The sequence below is a fragment of the Trachurus trachurus genome (assembly GCF_905171665.1).
Source record: "Trachurus trachurus genome assembly, chromosome: 7".
Taxonomy (NCBI): domain Eukaryota; kingdom Metazoa; phylum Chordata; class Actinopteri; order Carangiformes; family Carangidae; genus Trachurus; species Trachurus trachurus.
In genome coordinates, this window is record NC_139901.1 from 7,652,316 (window position 1) to 7,673,931 (window position 21,616).

General features: G+C 44.2%; 1 protein-coding gene across 1 annotated transcript in view; it reads left to right on the top strand.

Annotated features, from left to right (window-relative positions):
• myt1b (myelin transcription factor 1b) overlaps positions 1-21,616 on the top strand; it is a gene marked incomplete at both ends in the record, with an annotated part of 107,920 nt that overhangs the window by 60,110 nt on the left and 26,194 nt on the right. Inside the window, one exon of the mRNA XM_083974782.1 lies at positions 19,062-19,168. Within this exon, the coding sequence (XP_083830908.1) occupies positions 19,062-19,168 (107 nt within the window). The remainder of the gene's footprint in view (positions 1-19,061; positions 19,169-21,616) is intronic.

A 21,616-nucleotide genomic window follows, 5' to 3' on the forward strand; every position in this document is an offset into this window, starting at 1 on the left:
CATAAACTCATTGCATTGATGACAAAAACATTCTATACTGGAAATGAACTCGGGGCTTCTGCAAAATGGGTACCTGCTTTACCATGGGAGCTTTATAACACCACCTATTACATATTATTGAGTTTTTGCCTGTTTTCAGAGCCGTTAACCATCATTAAACGGCCGTCGTGGCGTTTGCCCCTATTGCCCTATGGCCAGTCCGTAACTGCTGGCAGATCAATCAGTTAGGAAAATAATGACGAGTTGCAGTCCTAGTTTTAATGGTCTTCTCCGAGTGCCTGTCATTCATTCATGTTCCAGGACATTCAGCTGCCTGTCACATGACCCCCAACCCCAGTTGAAGGCTCTTTGTTTGTTCAGTTTTAAGGTTGTACACCAAATCAGTTTCTGTTTTCTCAGTCTCTTCTTGTCTCCAAAGTGTCTCTGCATGTGCAACTCCTGGTCATCATCAATCCTCCTCCTCCTCCTCCTCCTCCTCCTCCTCCTCCTCCTCCTCCTCCTCCTCCTCCTCCTCCTCCTTATCATCAATCTCAGCTTCACCTCGTTTTGCAGAAATCCCTGATTTCAGTCGTCTTCCAGTACTTCCTCTTGTTAGTGTGGCTCTTTTCAAATCCAAGACATGAGGCTTGGAGACTGTGGCATATCAAGTGTTAGCCTAATTCTGCCTTACATGATCCATTACAAGTCCTCAAACTCTTATCCAAAAACACTCCCAAGCTTCTCTCAGTCAAATCAACAGAAACAGTTGTCTATTTTCTGTTCCATTTTTTCACATTGAGATAAAGTTTTATTTTTTACATCATAGGCAAATGATTTACTTTAAATGAATTCTGAAGCTGTATTACTATAATTATTTCACAAAGATTCAAATATAAAACACAAATTTGACCTTTTTTTGACTTTGTAATTTTCACGTTCACAGTAAAATGCAACAGAAGAGGAAGCTGTTAAACTGTTTTGTAAAAATGTTTTACAGGTGTGTGTGTCAAGTGTATGTGCAATGCTGAAAAAGAATATAGTGTGTTGTTTGGTTTGTCATCAGTGTGTCTTTAGAGTCATGACGGCTCAGGAGCATTTTCGCTTTTTCCTCCCTCTCCATCACTTCTCATTCCATCTCGCCTCTTTCCCTCTCATCACCATGGACATTTGAGGCGGTGCCATTAGGACGAGATGGTTTGACACTGAAGTGCTCGCTACATACCACACAGTCACTCAGAAAAATAAGAAAACTGAGGAGATGGCCACACATGCAGTCAGTCATTCAGATGAACTACATTTTTGAGATACTTGAGAGGCGGTAGATGCAGCTCGCTGCGCAACATGTGAGATTATTAACATTTTTTTATCTTGCCATGGAGCTGCACTATCTCAATGAGGGATTTGATGTTTTATTAATCTGTCTGAAACATGGCCACGCGTGTGTGTTTTCTGTGCTGCATTATCAATGTGAGGAGATGAGCTATGTGAGCGGGTGAAATAAGTGTGCGCTGCATGCGCGAGGCTGGAGAACCAGATAAAAGATGACAGCATCAGGGAGCCATCTTGAGTTGGGTTAGTTGGTTACTATGGATACCATACATATGTGCTCCAGCTCTTGACACACACACTCCTTCAGAGCCCGACCTTTTTCAGTCCCTCCTTCACTGTCATAACATCACTCACGCCCGGCCCATTCTGAGCCACCTTCCCACCAACATAATGACATTTGCATACAGATGTCTCACTTGCGCTGATAATGCATGCGACGTGTGTGTGTGTGTTTGTGTGTGTGTGTGTGCGACTGTAATCAACTGACATCGGAGTGCAGGTTAGGGCTTGAAGGCAGAGCAGCATGTGCAACCTTGTGAAAGAAAAAAACCTCATTACAGTCATTATCGCCACCATTATCACAAGTACGACAACTTCTTTGGCCTGGAAAAAATAAGTCACACACATGCTGTAGAGTAGGCTAAGCACTCTGAAAAGCAAGCGGTTGGGGGAGGGAATGAAAAAAAAAAGAGAAAAAAAAAGATGGAGTGATGGATGAATTGAGAAAAAAAAAAAAAACTTCTGCCAGTTTGCTGGAACAACTGTGCCTGGCAGACAGAAGTAAAAAGGGGATTGAGTTGAACTCGTCAGGGCCCCGTTCCAAATCTGCGGCCCTGCCCCCACCCTCCCTCTTTTCACTTCTTCTTCTCCTTCTTGTAGCGTTTTCTTCTCTTGCCTCATGAAACAAGCCACCTACACTTTAGGACATCTGCTAAGCTGATTTTCTGGAGCTTAGCAGCACCACAGTGGTATCAAAGAGATTAGGTGAAACAACATCCAACTCTGGCTTTGTGCTGTGTTTCAATAATGCAGCGCCGTGCGACCGTGTGCATGTGTTTGTGCCTGTTCAGCCTCCAGTGCTCCAGCTTTGCTCTGTGTGTGTGCGCGCAAGCTCTTTTTTTTTTTTTGCCGTGCGTGAGCGTGGGTGTGTGTATTATGCTCAGTGTTACAGTGCCATAAGTCACAGAGCTGGTGTAATACAGTTGGATCTGGAGTGTGAGCGCTTGCTTTGCGTACAAGGATTGAGGAAGCGTAACCGGAGAGCTGCTTCAGAGGATCTCTTAGTCTTTGTTTTCGAGCCAAGCCCATTATCACTGGAGAAAAATCATTTCCAGAAAATAAACTGTCGCTTGGCACTGCTGGAAATCCACTAAATGTTGTTGGAGTTATTTTTTGCCATGCGATGCCTTACAATCATATATTTGCACTTAATGTGTGTTTATTCTTCTCCCTTACTGTGCCTGCTTTTTTTTTTTTTTTCCTCCACAGAGCACATGTGTTAATTTGTTTTTTTTCTGCCATACATTTGGTAATGAAAGGGTGCTTTATGAAGCGAAGTGACTATATCTTACTGCATTATGCATGCATGATGGCTAACGCTTAGTAACTATCCACACACGTAATTAAGTAGTGAAATGTAATAATGTCATTTATCCCTCTGGGTTTAGGGTTTGAATAATTGCTGCAGAGTCAGCCTACTGTGCATTATATTTGTGTGTGTGTGTGTGTGTGTGTGACCACGGGTGCACGCTTGCTTTTTTCTCCTTGTGTGTGTGTGTGTGTGAGAATGAGAGATCAAGAGAGGGAGTTCGCATTCAGTTTCTTTCTTTCTCTCCAACAGCTTTCACTTTTTTGTGCTCACTAACTAGGGAAAAAAAGAGTGGAGAGAGTAGAGGGGAGAGGAGAGGAGAGGAGAGGGAGGCTGGATGGGGGGGACAGGGGGTGGGTGGGTGTAGGGGTGAGGTTTTGGGATGGGGGGGGGTTGAAAGAAGAAAAGAGAGCAAGCCAAAGAGCGTCGGGTGCTGTGTCAGTCTGATATTTTCCATAGTGACAGCTGGGCCCAGAAGCTCAGACCCTTTTCTTCTGGCACACAAAGCCCATTAAGTATGCCACTCGCTCAATGGCCCCCGCAGCCTCCAAATTGCTCCAAGCTCCTCCCTAAAGTGTGGCAGCCTTTGTCATTGTAATCAGGCCTTGTTTGTGAAGTGCTGCCTGTATTTACCGCTGCTCAGGGCACATATTTGCCCAGCCTGCTGCTGCCGGGTGAGCGCAGGAGGGAGAAAGAGAGGAGAAGAGAGAGATAGAGAGAGAGGGGGCTAAGAGAGAGAGAGAGAGAGGTGGAGAGTGGAGAGAAAAAAGAAAAGAGGGAAGACAGGAGATGGGAATAGTGTGCAGGGAAAAGATTGGGACTGTCAAGTGTGGAGAGAAGAAGCAGGGGAGTGAAGAAATCAGCGAAAGGAAACGCCTCGAAGAATTTGACTCAGTGACTTTGGAGGGTGACAGGGGGTCAGGCGGTCGACCCCAGCGGGGGGGGCGAGGGGTGGGGGCACACTGTGGGACACAGGAGGAGGAGGAGTGGGTGAGCATCGCAAGGCTCGTCTGGACTGTAGGGCGTGTAGTGATGGAGAAGGCTTATTTACAACGTGGCTGGCGGCGTGTGCGTTACGAGAGTGGCGCTCTGTGAAAAGTTATAAGAGAGGATGAAGAGTGGGGGGGGGGGGGGGGGGGGGGGGGTCCACTCCACTCCACTCCAGACTCACCCCACTGACGGGCAGAGTGACGGAGAGGTACAGCAGACAGACACAGCAGCAGGCGGTGCAGAGGAGTGGAGCGATGTGATGCCTTTTGGCAGAGCTGACCCCATTCCACGTGTCCCCCCCCCACACACACACACACACACACACACTCTCCCTCCCCACTTCCTGCCCATGGGGAGGCCCAAGCTGTGGATCGGGTTGGTAAGCAGCAGCAGAGTGGGTGGGTGTGTGGGTAGTGGGTGGGTGGGGGGGGGGTCGGTCCCTGGAGATGACGGTCATCCAAAGTGGCACCCAGACCAAACTTTGTCTGTCTCTTGGCCTTTTCCTTTTCCTTGCACACGCCTGTTAAAAATTCATAACTCCCACAAAGGAGAAGAGGGGAAGGAGAAGTGTAATAAGACAGTCATGGAGGGCCAGAGGCCGCCTGTGTCTTCATCATGTCGAGAGGCAGACTCACAGCTGATTATGTTAAAGGGGAAGTTCACAAGTTTTCTAATCCGTCTCTAAACAATGGTCAGTTGCTTCGTTTGCTTTCCTTCCATGTAATCACTCTTTCAGTACGTACTCATTTATTATTGTTAGGACCAATACATGTTATGTTTTACTTTATGTATCATTTTGAGCAGCTATACGCATAATGGATTGCTGTCAAACTCAGTTTCATTGTATTCTAATGACAACAAAGAATCAGTTTGTTTGTCTACTGCACATGAAGACAGTTCAGTGCAAACACAGTTGAAGTTGACAAGTCCCCAAACTGCAGTCTTTTCCACCCAAACAAGGAAAATAAGATGAAACACCGCTGGGGAAATATAAATTGTTAACTTTATAGAAAACACAGAGAGTTTGGAGACAGCACTGAAACAAAGCTTTGTTTAAATGGGCCGTTTGTATAACTTTTGCTGTGGCTGATGTCAGCATGAACCCAGTGTAGAAAAATCCAGTATCTAGAATACCAAGAACTGACAGCAATGGTGGATAACAACTGTCTTGCTTTGCCTTTATTTCTATCACGTTTCCTCTACTGGTGTTAGCATGCTAACCAGCTACATGTAGCCATGGCTTGTCTTTTCCCACTGTTGTCCAATCAGAAGATGTAGCGCTGCTGAGAGGTTGTGTTATAACTTTTTTACAAATTCCAAAGAAAACTTTGAGGTATCTTTTCTTTTTTTTTTGGGGGGGGGGGGGGGGGGGGGGGGTGAATGTAAGCAGACAAACATTTGCAGAGATCATCTTGAGCAGTTTCTTTTGGCAAATAATTGTTGACTAGATATTAACAGACTGATGAGTCATGAAAAGAAAAAGAAACTATAGCCCAGTTTCTCTTTCTTTGTTTCTCACCATTCATAAGATTTTGTTAATGTATCCTTAATATTACTGCTAGCCTAAGACCGTTATTTTATTCTCCTAATTATCGTATCTGTATTTTTATTCTATTCTATTGGAGCTGCTGTGACACAATAATTTCCTGTAAAGGATTAATAAAGTTTTATTCTTCTATTCTATTCTATTCTATTCTATTCTATTCTATTCTATTCTATTCTATTCTATTCTATAACTTGGCTGAAGTTTCAAGTTAACTTCACTTATACTTTGTGCTTTCAACAAAGAGGTGACCAGTCCCTCTTCACTTCCACTAGATTGATCAGATCGTTGAATGGGCTGATCACAGCATTGGTCCATATGGACGTATGGGTGTTGCTTCACCAGCTTGAACCAGTGTGAATTGATCCTTTTAACAAACATGTTGGATTGGGGATTGATGTTTGAATGAACTATGAGGAGATATTTGGAAAAAGAAATCCCATCCCTGTGTCCTGGTGGTGGCACTGCTCTGCTGTGTCTAATGGAAGCTGACAGATATGAGTATGATCATGGTGCATGGATGTTAGAGAGAAAGAGAGAGCGAGGTTGGGGGTGTGAAAGTGAGTGAGAGGGAGGGGGGATGTAGGGGAGGTGGGGGGGAGTGGAGAGGGGCAGGGCAATAAAGCCATAGCATTATGAACCTGATTGTTATCATGAGACCGGGAGCAGGACTCTGATGTCCATCTGTGCAGGAACCCAGGGTGTGTGTGTGTGTGTGTGTGTGTGTGTGTGTGTGTGTGTGTGTGTGTGTGTGTGTGTGTGTGTGTGTGTGTGTGTGTGTGTGTGCATGCGAGAGTGTGTCCATACTGAGCTAAGTTACAATAAAGGAGGAAAAAAAAACTGTGCTCCTCTCTCACCCTCTCGCACTACTGTGTACACTACTTCCACTTTCTCTGTTACTTCAAACACGAATGTGAAAAATGTATTAGAGGCAGAAACGTTTCCCTTCCAGCGGAGTGGTGACCCTTTCTGTTTCTGCACCAGCTCAGTCCAAAGTTGTTGCTGTCTGAGATGCTGAATAATGATAATGAAAGCGTAGGAGGGAACATTTAAAAGTACTTTTGAATAATGATGATGATGAAGATGGAGTGAAATTTCCATTAATTAGCTCACACGGGTCATTTTCTGAACAAGGTCCTGTTTCCTGCTCTTCACTAGTGTGTATGTGTGTGTATGAGTGTGTGTGTTTGTTTAAACTTTATTGTCACCACCATCTCCAGGACAGCTGGAGGCTATGTCAGAGTTCAGCTGCTTGTTATACAGAGCAGAGAATAAGAGGAGAGGGGGGGTGGTGTGTGTGTGTGTGTGTGTGTGTGTGTGTGTGCGTGCGTGCGTGCGTGCGTGCGTGCATGTGTGTGTGCGTGCATTCATTTCTGTGTGTTTGCATATGCTTGTGAAAGTGCAGTACGTATGTGTGTGGGTGTGAATGTGTTAGTGTGTTTTTGGGCCTATCTGGATAGGCGAACAGAAGGGTGGGGGGTGCACAGTGAAGTTAATAGGCTAATGAGTGCACCGTGCTCAAGAAGAATACAAGAGGCTGTCTGGCATCCTCAGATAAAAAAAAGGGGAAAAAAAACTTGCCATGGCATCAGTGGAGACCCAGCACTTTTCCTCAACAGCGACACCTTCTTTGTCCACACTCCTAAAGCCAGTTTGATAATCAGTGAATTCATCACATATGTGCGTTTCCCTTTCACATGTCTGTGCCATAGAAGCAGCGACGAGGCAGTCGCCAAGAAAGAGATGTGACATGTGCACACTGGCATCTGGTAGCGTAAACTAATGCAGGCTAGTTTAGTTTAGTTTAATCTAGTTTAGTTTAGTTTAGTTTAGTTTAGTCCAAAGTCTAGTTTATGTAGTTTAGTTTAGTATAGTTTGGTTTGGTTTATTTTAGTTTAGTTTAGTTTAGTATAAAGTCTAGTTTATGTAGTTTGGTTTGATTTAGTTTAGTTTAGTTTGGTTTAGTTTAGTTTAGTTTAGTTTAGTTTAGTTTGGTTTAGTTTAGTTTAGTCTGAGTTAATTAAGTTAAGTCAGTTGGAAAAGACATTTAGTTCTAATTTAGTTAAGTCAATGGCATCAATATGGGCAAAATAAAGTTTTGTTTGATTTGCATGTGATAGTTCAGATTTAGGTGAGTGGATTTTGACTTCTGTCCTCCAGTTCTATTCATTGACAAGACTTGTCAACAGCAGCCAAGTGAATTTTGGTCTGATTCATTTTGTTCTTCTTATATTTTAGTTTTTGTTTAAGAGTAGTGAAACAATGATGTCAGTGTATATAATGAGGAATGACTGATCTTAGGTTTAGTTTAATTGGACACAGTAATCCAGGTTTTCAAATACTTTGAGTTGAGTTGAGTTTAATTTGTACTGTGATGTTTAGTAGCTGATAGTTGTTCAACCTTTAAACGAAGAGTCATTTTAGTTAAGTTCACTTTATTCATACAAAGGGTCAAGGAATTAGAGTTTAGTTGTGTGTCACAGTTTGAAGTTGTGTGCAACGTTTCAGGATTATAAAAGTGAGTTAAGCCTTGTTTTAGTCACATATTAAGCTTATAATGGATCAGTGAAGTTGAGTTTAGCTGCTTTTTTTAGTAACAATAGCTCACGCTTGTAGTGGGTCAGTGGGTCAACTGTAACTCAGTCTTACAGGATAAAAGTGTGCATGAGTAATAAGCCAGTTTAGTTTAGACTTGAGTATTTTTCCAGTTTAAATTTTGATTATTTTATTTAGTTTAATTTTACGGCCTGTAACTGGTCAGGTGTTTGTTAAATTAAACTTAAATGGGCATCAATAGGCTACACCTTGCTGGGAACAGGGAAAATTGTCTGGTAATGTGTCTGTTGAACAGACAATATGAAAAACAATCATGTCATTAAACGTGTGTGAAATAAAATGAAATGAAGAAGAAAAGCAGTAGAATGTGTTGGGGTTGCTTTACCCCCCATTACATCTTGGAGAGATGGGGATGGGGGTAATGGGAGCAAGCAATTGGAGAGCTCATTATCTGGCAGACCATCTGCTATTGGGAGGGAGGAACTGTCTGTCTGCTCCAGACACAGACTCTCTGAATAGGCCCGGAGTTCCAGTGAAAATGTTCCTCTAACTTATCTAAATTAGCCGTACATCTGGTATATCTGCAGTCACATGATGGAGGAGGGGGGCTCAGACCTACACCACGCACCTGATGAGATGCTCTTAACTTTAGCAGAAGTTTGGAAAACTGAAAAGAGTAATATTGGTTTAAGAGAATAAAAGCCATAAAAACTTTCTTTTATATAAATAAGATAACATTAAATTGTTTCTGGAAAGATTTAATTCTTATTATGGTGCTTTCTTTCTTTCAAACTCTTATTTTATATATATTATGTTTATATTTTGGTTATTTGGTTATGAGTTTTATTTATGACATGAATATTGATGTAAGTGACTAAAAGCTCTTAAAACATATAATGTTCTCATTTGGTCTTAAAACTGAGTGTTTCATATGGATAATTTTTGTATTATTTTTCTTCAGTTTTTAAAAAAATTCTAGTTTCAAAAACCTGTTTGTATTTGTATTGTACATTTTTGATTCCTTGTGGAGTTTGATATAGCCTATTGGGTTAAGAGAATAAAAGCTCTTAAAACATGGCCTATAATATGCTAATGTGGTCTTAAGTCATTTTTATAGTATTATTGTGCCTCCTCTCTTTGAAACTCCAGTTTAGATATTCATATTTTGGATTTTTGTCTTATACTCATGCAACATTTTATGTTTTTTTTTTTCAGAGTTTGCTGAGGTTGAGGTAAAGTGTCCCTGCTCTAAAAATAGAGCATGAATGAAGCAGTCAGATGAGACGGAGTGAAGTGTTTGTATGGTTTAAATCAGATTGCCGGGGGAGCTTAGTGAGTGTGAGAAGTTGCCGGGCGCAGCAGATGCTCTTTGTTGCTGTTCAGTCTATTGTTGTTGAAAGCTGAGACTGGGTTGGGGTGGGGGGACTTGGGAGGGAGGGAGGGGGGCTGGGATTGGGTCCAGCTCCCGGCAGCAGGGAAGGGGGCTGACCAACCCTCCCTCCTATTGGTTCCCTGGGTGTGTCAGTCAGCTGCTTGCCCCCGCCCCCTCCCCTCCTCTGCCCGGGGCCGCAGAAGTTGAACTAAAGTTTGAGCAACTTTGTCTCGGCACAAGTAAAGTTGGCTGCGGCACTCGGCGGCGGTCGCTACGGGACAGAAGAGAGACTGAGAGAGACAGGAGGAGGACCGCAAACATGAAGCTGTGCCGCACTTTCCTAGGTTCGTATCACTGGCTTTGTTTATGACTAAAACTACGGCAACTTTTAAACCTAACTTTGTGTTTCGGCATGTGCGTCAGTGTGTAAACCGACACAGAGAGTAACGTAGAGCGAGTATCTGCGCCACTAAGTATTTAGACGCTTTACAGATGAATATAAGACCTTTTTTTTTTTTTTTTTTTTTTTTAATTTTACGTTTTTTAAAGTTGTGTTTAGAGCAGTTCTACTTCTGTTCAAAATAAAAGCCCTGCTACAGACACTGTATCCGTCGCTGCGCAGGATTATCTGAGGCTTATAGACACACCAGCTGTAACTTTAAAACTTCACCACAACAACAAGCTGCAAACTCATCACACACAAACACTTTAGAGTAGGCTAATACTCTTATAAAATAAACTTCTCCTCAGCTAACAACTAAAACTTAACTTAGACTTAAGTGTTAAAAGAAATCTAACAAAACACAAAAAACTATCCAGACAAAGGACAGTTGGTCCCCTAGGGGACCGTGTGGCCCCGGTACCGTGGGGACAATGCCAAGCTGCGGGCTTATTAAAAACTTTTTTTCTTGTGTTAGTCTGTCGGCTTGTTCCATCTGTCGAGGGACTATAGGGGCCTCCCCCGGTCCCAACCTAAGCGCTCAGTCAGCTGCTGCCCCATGTAATATTTATACTGGCTGCCTCCACAATATAGCCACCATACAACCGCTATAGTCTGGAGTGACGTGAGCATTAAGGAGCAGCAGGCCCCTGTACCATCTGCATCTGCACTCACTTTGTAACAGCAGTGGAGAAAAGTTTTCCCACATGAGCCACAGCTGCTGGCCTTCAAAAGGAAATGTCTCACTTTATTCCACTATTAATACTCCACTTGTTCACAGGAGTAAGTTGTGTTTGGTTTTAGTTCAGTGCCACACAATACACACTTTATTATCTTTTATTATCTTTTATCTCTTTATATAACAGAAGACAAACTTTTTTCTTCTTCCATCCTACTAGTAACTAGAGCTTTATCTTTCAAAATAAAAGAAAAACTTACTCAAGTGAAACGACCTGAAATAATGAGGCAGGCTCATTCAGATACTTAAGTTCAACTTAGTTTTTTCTTTCTTTCTTTTTTTCTTATATAATCATAAAAGATCAATGAGCTTACAATAACTTCAGTTTAGTTTTGGTTATTTTACTTTACTTTAGTTTCAAACAATCTCATCTTTCACAGTAAGAGTGAAAATACTTGAAGTAAAGTTGTTTTTCACATAAATAAGGATATAAACAAATATTTACATTAAATCAAACTAGTTTTGTTTAATACCAATAAATGCAGTCCGAAGTGACACTTAATGAGGTAGAGAGTCAGAGCAGCGCGCAGACAAAAGCTTTTGTTGCTTCAACAATGAGCTTATGTAAGTTATTGTAGGGGCCTGAGAGGCAGCAGGCCGGAGCTGTCCACGGTCCTGAACTCACCCATCAGCACACTCCCGCTGCACTTTGGAGCTGAGCTGTCCGTAGTCCTGACTTCAAACTGCTGGAAAAGTTCAAAACGACTACTACTGCTTGGCTGAATTAGAAAAGAATGCACTTTTTTATTTTATTTTAATCCGTCCACCGTGCTGCCACTGTTGGCTTCTCAGCTCACACCTGACTTGCAGGCCTTTAACTACACACACGCTCCCCTCTGCTGGATCAGGGCCCGGGATATGTAAATATATAATATATATATTTATATTAATATTTTCCCTCTTTTGTTTATTCGATTGTCGGTGCTGTTGTTGTGTGAGTCTCCTCTCTTTCCGCGCCCACGGTCTGAAATCATACTGATGCGGCGTGCACGGCCGGTGATTGATTTCAGCTCCAATGCATAACAATGGGATTGCACAAAAAGAGCCTGCTGCAAAGAGATAAGAATTTAATAGAATTTCTGAAAGCTGAAGGTTGGGCTTTTTGAATATTCCCTGCGTACGCGGCGTGGAGACAGCAGATAAAGGATGGCATTTGTGGGGACTATTCTCAAATGGCTTGTAATGAATGGTTGTCATTTCCACTAATGGTTTCAAAACAGCAAAGCAAAAACCACGGTGTGAGCAACATTTGGGAGTGACTCCAAGTTGCACTATTAAGACTGGCTGTTTGTTGTTTCAGAGCCGCACTGACAGCCTCAATGATCCTTTAAAACTATCAGCAGATCTGTAACTGACAGCGATCACTCTTCTTAAAAACTCCTGCGAACCTCAACCTCATGTTTGTTCAACACATTTTCTCTGTTACTGTCCCCCCCCCCCCCCCCCCCCCCTTTTTTTTTTTTTTTACTTTACTCCAGCGATAATTCAAATTGATATCCATCCCCTGCCCTCCCCAGAGCATAAATAATTTTTAGTTAAGCTCCCTCAGAGACTCGCCTCTCTGCCTATATGTCGTTAAAACCCCCTCTTCCCTATACGGAGGAATTATCAGATGCTGTCAGAGCAGCGTGCATATACTAACTCTGCATACAACTACTACATCAATTCCCAATCCGAGGGAGAGAGAAGGAAAAAAAATGTCCCCTGAATGAATTATTGGACGGTACCACTTTCCAGGATGTGTGGGGTGGTGGTGGTGGTGGTGGTGGTGGGTGGGTGTGTGTGTGTGTGTGGGGGGGGGGTGAAGGATTACAGCAGCTATAACCTCCATAATGCATTTGCGGAACATCAAGAACTTGTCAGCGCGGTGAAATGTATAAAATATGAGCTCATTCTGGTGCGTAATATTGTGTTGGCTGCGGAGCCCAGAGGCGCAGGGATGCAGCAGTCTCCTCCAGACTGTGCGTAAAGACTGTAACCCCCATGTTTTTGAGAAAAGGAGAGAAAACAGCAGCGGGAACTTATTTCTTTTTTTTTTTTCTTCTAATATTTGGATTAAGGTTTGTGCTGCTGCTGCTGCTGCTGCCTGTGGAGAGGCTGCTGAAATCTAGTTTGTAGTTTAAAGTTGTCAGTTTTCTCGGCTCAGATGATGTATGTGTTTGAAAGCGAGAGAGGGGAGGAGGGATGGAGAGAGAGAGAGAAAGTCAGAGAGGGAGTGTATGTGTATATATGCCCATTGAGTTAGTGTGTAGTAGAAGGAGGAGGAGGTGGAGGAAGAGGAGGAGGAGGGGAGGGGAGGGGGGGCTCAAGCCCTGCCCATCTGATGCTGGAGGTTTTACTACAGCTTCCGTGATGTCATGGCAAAGGGCGGAGGGAGGAGATCGGGGGGTGTGTGTGTGTATGTGGGGGAGATGGGGAGGGGGGGGCGCGTGGAGAGGAGGAGGAGGGGGGGATACAATGGCTCATGAGGGAAAGGTAAGTCAATATTACGTTTTTTCTCGCTGACAAAGGCAAATGAAGCCATGTTTTTTTGCTTACAAACAAGTAACATCTTAACGCCGCGACACGGAGCCGTGCGCCGCCGCGCTGTGTAGGACGGGCCGCTGGACACCTTCCCCTCCGCGCTTCTATTTATCACATCTGGACGTTTGTAAACAGGATAGAAGATCGTTTTTTAAAAAACCTTTTACTCGGGATATATATTTTGTTTTTGAAGCAAACTACTTGACAGCGACCTGCAACTCTTTTTTTTTTTTTTTTTTTTACAACCTGGCGAGGACGAAGCTCAGAGGAAATATTTGTTGAATCCAGGTAAAGAGAAACCATCGCTGGTTATGTTTTGAATGTGAACCGCACATATTATTATTTATCTCCGTATTCGAGGCTATTTTGGTGCCTAACTTTGGTGCGTCTCCGCATCCTCAGCATCACACAGCGCGATGTTTGACCGAGATTAGAGCAGTTTTTCCATCTTTTCATAATTTCCTATTCCTCCCCGATTATAATTTAAAACTTAAACTCACCCGCGAGCTCTCAACACTTTGACCTTTTTCTTTTTTTTCTCCCCTATTTATTTACATTTTCAACACCCATCCTCGGTGATGGAAACCTCTGTGACACTAGTTTTAGAGCGGATGCTGCTTTTGCTTTCAGATGTTCATATTTACACCGATGCCTTTATAATAAGTGGGAATAAACCAACTATGGCGCTCTCTCACGAGCTCAGTGATGCGCGTTTACCCACTTCCCTGTCACTCTGCCTGTGTTGGGCAGTTTATCAGCGTGTGTGTGTGTTTGCAGAGGGTGCTGAGAAAATACACACTCGCTCTGTATTTCTATTCCTCTGAATGCTCTTTCCGACCTGAGTCATAGCTGAAGTGTATATTCTCCACGCTGTCCTCTAGTTTCACCTTCTCTACGAGCGCGTTCACTGTATACGCTCACACGAGTCGTTCCTGTTTCTGGATTTGTGACAGTAAAGTGTGTGTGCGAGTGTGTGCAAGTGTGTGTGTGTGTGTGTCTTAGAGTTCAGTACCGAATTGTGTTATTACGATGTTACACTGGGCGTTGAGCAGGGCTCCCGTGGATGCACGGACAGATGGATGGATGGATGGATGGATGGACGGATGGAGTGAGTGTGTGTTTGAGGGAGAGAGGGAGGGAGAGGGAGGGGTTGGCCATTTGATCCTCTGCAGCAAAAAAAAAAAAAAAAAAAAAATACAGAGATGCTCTCTTCAAATGTCAGCCGCCTTTAGTGGTGCGAAGAAAAAAAAAAAAAAAAAAAAAAAAAAAAAGTCCTCAGAAGCGGCGCTGGAAATAAACAGCGGCCGCCGGGGAGGCAGGGGGCTCGGGCTGCACATTTCACCGGATTTTGAAGTGTTCATCTGGTCGGATTCACCCCGACACCGTGGTGCGGTGCAGAATGTGAGCCTGTGCGTTGTGTATTTTTCCCCCCCTGTACCCCCACCCCCTCTTTCTTGTTTTTGCTTAGATGGCCACGTAATGTGCTCTGTGTGTGTGTGTATGTGTGCGTGCGTGTGCGCCTCACGGTCTGTCAAAGCACCTGCGTCCTAAGATGGAGGAAAAGAGATGAGGGATGATGATACACAGTGTTATGTCACCCGCTCTTTAAGTTGCTCTCCATCCTGCAGCTGTGGAACACACCGCTCCTCTCTGCTGCTGCTCTTTAGGAGAAACTTCAGCTGCTGGTTCACATGTTAGAGGCTATGGATCCATCCGAACTTACTTTACTCCCCACCGGTGTCTGTGTTTGAAAAGCTTCCATCCTTTACAGGCAGCATGATGATGATGATGAGGATGATAGTGTGTGTCTCCTTTCAAGGGGCGACGTGTTTTGATGGCAGTGATATTGTTCATGCTGTATATGAGAATGTTTCTCTGACCTAGTTTTAAAAGGTAAAGATCAGACATCTGTTTATACCACTCAGAAATACACAGGACTAACCTTTACTGAGAAAGCAAAGCTTTACGTGTGTTGTATAGTTTCATTCTGACTAAATACAGTGCTCCATTGAATTCATCACAGGCAGAAATGATAAAACACCTATTGTTTTTCTTCTGTATACTTTTCCTGTGAAATGTAGCCCAGTTTCAGGGGATTACAGAATTAGGTTATCGGTGCCTTATGCTGTTAGTAGAGGCTATAACAGCAGAGTATAGAGCTTCATGTAGCACAGGCTACATCTGAAGTTGCTTTTGTGTGTCTTTTTTTTCTTTCTGTGGTCTTAGTTACAGTGATAGGGAGGAAACCTCCCTATTTATGAAGGGCTGAATAGCCCATGGTGAGGACAGCAGGTGCCGGAGGAGGGAGCGCAATAAACATGTTGGAGGAGCAGCTGGGGCCAAATTGCACCCTCGTCATTCAAAGCCTATCAGAAATCTAAGCAATACAAGCAAAGGTCAGGGTTGGCCAGGCTTTCAATGGAGAGGAGGCATTTAAAATGAAAGCCTGGAAATAATGAATTTCATGCCCTGCATTAGAGAGGAAGTACATTACAAAATAAAAAAAGAAGAAAAAATTAATTAAAAAGTAAGCAAATGTGCAGAGGGACAGAGAAGGAGAGTATAAGATGCAGAAAGTGTTTTGAAAATAACAAACTGCAGCTGCAGACTGAGTTGGCTCTCAGGTGCAAACATCCCTGCAGTTTTACTGATGTGGCACATGTGTGTGTGTGTGTGTGTGTGTGTTGGTCCTCAGATGCTGAGGTCAGGGAGGCTCCTCCAAAATGCTGGTTACACTTTGAGTTGGCGCTGCCTTCCCCTTCCCCTCAACACCCCCATCCCATCAGCGACAGCAGCCAGCACCTGCCTCACACTCACTTAATGACTCTTCTGCTCGCCTCTCTTGTCTCCCAGTGCTCTGTTGTGTTTGACCTTGAAGGGGCGACGTGAAAACTCTAAACCTCAAATGAAGGTTTTTGACAGAATATTTTTTTTTTTTTTTCACTAATCTAATTCTCACATCTGGATACTCCGTTTTTTTAAAAATATTTATTTGTGTGCAGCGAAACAAAGAAGGAAACCATTGAGTGATATAAGACTGTCCAGCTCCACAACTTTTGATTTCTCTGTCTCTTCAGGGCCGGCTCGCTGTAATCACACTAAGTTGTCTCTAAATCCTGCTTAACAGGACCAGGGGTGTACAGCTGGCCGCGGCCCTGTACGTACACTAATACTGTTACAGACAGTTCACCCTGGTATTTAATCTAACTATGGATTTAGGCCTCTTTGCTCCATTGTCCCAGTACAGTAAGCTGCAGGCCTGTAATGGTATTACTTCAGCCTAAACTTTGTTTCCTGGTGGGATGAGTTTTTTTTCTTTTTCTTTGCAGGATAAATGTGTTGATTTGTTTTTCATTGAAGGAAAAAAAAAAAACTTAACTTTGCCACTCAAAGATTCACACTTTGATAAAAAAAAGAAAGAAAAAACATAATCCTGGCAGTAAAATACTATTTTTTAAATCCCCTCTCCTCCCTCCCACTCCCTCTACTCCATCCCCTCGCTTCTGATTAGCCAAACCTCCCCGGTGAACGGCTAATTGTCTCGTACTCCTCCAATTTTCGCTGCAAAATAACGAGCTGCGAGTCTTTTAGGTGGGAATGAGCAGCATCTGATCAAAGAATAAGAGAGTAGCTACATATCCACAGCAGGCGAGGCTCAACGAGTTTTGTTTTTCATCAGTGGAAGGATGCAGATGTTCATTTCTTTCTCTTTTTTTTGTTGTGAGAATGAAACAAACAGATGAAAGTACACAAAGGTCAATTATTCCACCTTTTCTCTGATTAATTACCTGATTTTTTTTATTTTTATTAACCCCCGGTTATCAAACACGTCAGGCAGGTTCAAACTGTCCAGATGTGTTTTCTCTGTATCTGCAGCAGGAACAGCAGCTCAGGACTAAACAAAGTGAGCAGGGACGCTGACACATGGCCCGAGGCAACGTGTCCTAATAGAGCGCTGTTATATATTTGGCATTTAGGAAGGGCTCTCAGCTCCTTGGCTCCCAAACTGACAATACAGGATGGATGCTCACTTCGCCTCACTTTAAAAGAAGGAAGAAAAGTCGCAGGAACATACTGTATATAGAGACTGGGGGGGAAAAAAAGAGACATGAGTGAGTTTTGCGTGCTTGTGCGCACAGGGACCGAGAAAGCTGAGACAGAGAGACGGAGATAGAGATGCAGACGAACAGTATTGCTGCTGTAATCACTTTTTTGCTGAGGTGGGGGGTGGGGGGGGTGAAAGTTGATAAACAAGCATTTTGCAAAGAGTGCTTGCTGGGCTTTGGCAAGGTTTGCATGTAATGGGCAAAGTAGGGATGGGCGTGGAGGAGGAGGAGGAGGAGGAGGAGGAGGAGGAGGAGGGAGTGGGGGTTTGATGGAGGAGGGGGCGTTGGGAGGGATGGATGGATGGAAGGGGTAGGGGCTGGTCTGCTTCGGGACCCCTCGCATACGGACACGCCAGCCTTTTGTTGTCTCTCCTCCGACTGTTTGCTTTCAGGTTGGCGTTGCTTTTAGCGTGCACTCTGCTCCGCTCTGTGGGTTCACGCACAGGACAGGAGTGTACGTGCACGGAGAGAACCACTCACTGACAAGGTAGAGATAATAGACGGGAGGGAAAGAAGATGGACAGATGCATCTTGCACTCTTCAAAGGCCAGGGATTTAAAATGAAAAACAGCTTTATGTTGTTGCAGGATGTTTGAAAGCGGCTATATCTCGGCGGCCACTTTAAATTTGGAGCTTTCATTTAGTTTTTATGTCAAAATTCAAATAATTACAGCGTTTTGCCTTGAATATCCTCGGTTTTGAATTGTGGATTGTGAAAGATTACTCTTCCACATTATTGCGGCTTGATATTTCATTTTCAATAGCGAGGATTCAGAGTGAGCTGACCCAAACCTTGGTCCGTTGGATAGATGGATAGTAGCCCCGCACGGAGGAGGAGTCACTATAAACTCAAGGGCACTTCCTCTTTCACAGCGTTCTGCTGCCTCGCACAATCCATAGAAAGGTGAAAGCTAAAGGTTATAGGTGCGTATATATATCCGAAAAAAGAATCACATTTCACTGTACCAGCTTGGTGGTGCAAAAAAAACAAAAAAAAAACAACAACAACAGAAAAAAAAAAAAAACGCACATAGCAAAATGAGAGCAAGAGAGGGAGCAGCTGAAGTGTCTTAAAGCTACACTAGTTGAAAAGTTCAGCCTTGGGCGTTCATAGAAATATACTCCGCACTCTCCCTGAACTTGAAACTGACGGGGAGCGAGAAAAGAAAAAAAAAACGACCACCACACGAGTCTGTTTTGTGTTTAACAACTCCACCAACAGCATCTCAGAAAGTAGGAAGAGAGTGGAAGAAAAAGGATTTGTAACAGATTTGAATCTGTTTCTTGTTCTTCTTTTTTTTCTGGGTAACTGGGAAGATGAAGCGAGGCGCTATTACCTTGATGGAAAAGAAAGGGGGAGGAAAAAAAAGGGGGTTTGATTTATGTATGATTCATTATTTACTGACCGTTCTTCACCCCGTCTCCCTTTGCATCACCCATCCCCCCCTTGTGCTTATATATGCAACCTGAAAAGCTCAATAAAAATGTGCAAATTTGATTGATTCTAATAGCAGACTGACAGGGACCCCAGCTGGGGCACTTAACCATGCCTCTATGTGTGTGTGTGTGTGTGTGTGTGTGTGTGTATGTGTGTGTGTGAGGCATACACACTGTTAGTTAATAAAGGAGCGTCTGCAGTATGCTCGAGTGCCCCGACCTTCCTTCAAAGTAGCCCCCCCCTCCCCAGCCCCCCCTCCCCTTCGTTCCTTTATCCAAACCACTGCCCCGTCCATTGGTGCTGATGCTGATGATTTCATATGACAACAGTTTTTTTCGCTCCTCTTTTTTTTTTTTTTTTTTTTTTTATTCCCCCCCCCCAAAAAACCCTCACTCTCACCCCCTCCTCCCCCCTTTCTCTTTGACTCACCTCCTTGTTTCTCCTCTCTCTGGTTGCTAGAAAATGAGTTTCGGGGCGAGCTGGTGAACCAGCGGTGGACACGAGGCGAGAGGACCAGCAGCCGCTGTCAGGCCTCCCAGAGACTGCAGAGCCGTCGACCAATCATGGTGAGTGACAAGGCCCTCCCCTCCCCTCCCCTCCCCTCCCCTCCCCTCCATCCTCCCCCACCACCTCTCTTCACCACTCACCACACCCCTACACCCCTTCCAACCTGATTCTGCTTCCTGGGCATTTCCCCAATCCCTAACTCAGCGGGGAAAGTAGAAAAAAAAAAAAAAAAGGGTGGAGGCAGAGGAAGGGGGAGGATGGAGAAAAGAGGCAAGCTGTGTGTGTGTGTGTGTGTGTTGGGGGGAGAAAGGGGAGGGGGGGAGGGGTTGGGGGTTTGATGGCCAAGCTGGACAGAAAAACATGAATCAAACAGCACATCAAATCTCCCGCTTGGCCCTGCCCATCCTTTGCTTCAGCCGCGCTCAGCTTAGTTCAGTTTAGTTAAGCTCAGCATGGCACAGCTCAGCGTTTTCCCACTGCTGAGTTCACTCCACTTCACAGGACTTTTTTTTTTTCCTATTGAAACACAATAAAAAAAAGAAACTCAAAAAGGATGTCCTTGAGCTGCTCATACTTTTTTTTGTCCATGATATTCCTCCTTATCAGCGCAGCAGAAATTCACTCCTCTCCTCTCCTCTTCTCTCTTTTAACCCTCTCTGCCTCTCCAAACCCCGGCTCCCCTCTTTTATTTCCTGTACTTGATCCTAAAAACTTCTGACCAACACTGTCACCTTTTCAAGGATATTTCTCCATTCTGCACACATCTGCTGCTTTTTTTTTTTTTTTTTTTTTTCATTTTGGAGATTGTGACACTCAACAAAGAGATGGAGGGATTGAGGGGAGATTGAAAGAGAGACGAAGGGAGTGGAGTGGGGGTGGGGGTGGGGGTAGGTTGAGGTAGTGGAGGAGGGAGGGGGGGGCTGTTTTTCCCCTGGGCCCAGTAAAAGTAGTTTTGCTTCCCCCTGATGGCTCGGGTTCATCTGAAGAGATGACTTTTATTGATTTGGTTTGATTTCTGCCGCTGAAGGAGCTGAGGAGAGAGAGGGCGCTGGTTTCAAACACTACATCATGTGAAGCGGCTCCAGTCTGTTGGGCCCTGACACTTTACCATACCTGCCACACAACCTCCTCATTATCCTGTTAGACTCGTGGGCCAACTGAGATGAATGAGACGACGGCCTGAGAGGGAGAAGAGCTGGAATCCATGTTTACTTTTTGTTTTAAGAACCCGCAAAAATCACGTCAGGGTCGACGCGGAGTCTCTTTGCATATGAAGTGAGAGCCACCTCTCCTCCTCCTCCTCCTCCTCCTCCTCCTCGCTGCTCCGCTTTGCCTCGTGTGAATTATTAAAGTGAAACTGAGGGGCTCGCTGTGTGGTGATCCAACATGGAGGCTGCGCAGCGTGGTCGGCCTGTCGAGGTTGGAACTGTGCGGCGTGCCTCTAATTGGCAGCTGCTGTCCGCAGGTAATATTTAGAGATGTCAGTCTTCGGTCGGCACCCCCCCCACCCCAAACCCTCCCAGTGTCTCCACCCCACCTTAACCCCCTCCTTTCTTCATCTGCTCTTGTAAACCTGAAAATGAATAAAAGAGTCATTTATGTGCACCAAGGGACGAAGGGTGACCTTCTCTCTGAAGTCATTGCCCCCAGCCAGCCATTTACATAGAACTGTCAGAATGCAGAGCAGAGCCGAGGCCCTCCTGCTCCGACCGCTGCACACAAAGAAGGACATAATTGATAATGTACAACACAGCCTGTAGGGATGAGCCGCGTCTTCCTCCTCCTCTTCCTCCTCCTCCTTCTTCTTCTCTTTCTTTTTTTCCGTCTGCTACTGCTCCACATCACATTTCACACTAGTTAAACCCCAGGACACACACACACTCACACACTCACACACACACACACTGTACCTTCTTTTCTCATTTTCCTCTCTCTCCCGCTTTCTTTCACTGCTTTTCTCTGTTCTGCATGAGACTGTAATGTGTAGGCCCACCTACCTGCACCGTTCAAGGAGTTTAATTAAAAGACAACAAGGTAAAGGACAAGTTTTTGAGCATACATTAAAAAGAAAAGGGGGGAGCCGTTTGAAAGAGATAATGGAAATCAGGTGAATGCCTGCCTGGCTGCATCTGGATTCACTGGCTGTGACTTTGTGTTCATAAAAATTTAATGAGCTGGAATTGAGAAAAAGGACAGGAAAAAGAGAACTCAGATGTGCTTACCTATTTAAATGTGCGTAACTATGGTTACACAAACATGAAAGCAATAGGGGCCCCTTTCAGTCCAGGTTTCGATTCATCTGATGACTATCAATGTAAGGAAGGAAGGCGAAAAGGAAGGAGGACCAGAAAGTAACAGAGCAGTAACAGATTAGTATGGGATGTTTTTCATGAAGGGGGGGAACATGTGCAATCTTCACATGCACGTGCACATTTCTCTCACACACATGTATTCATAAACACACACACCCTTCCTCCTCAGTCACAGTGAAAATGGGGCTTTTACAG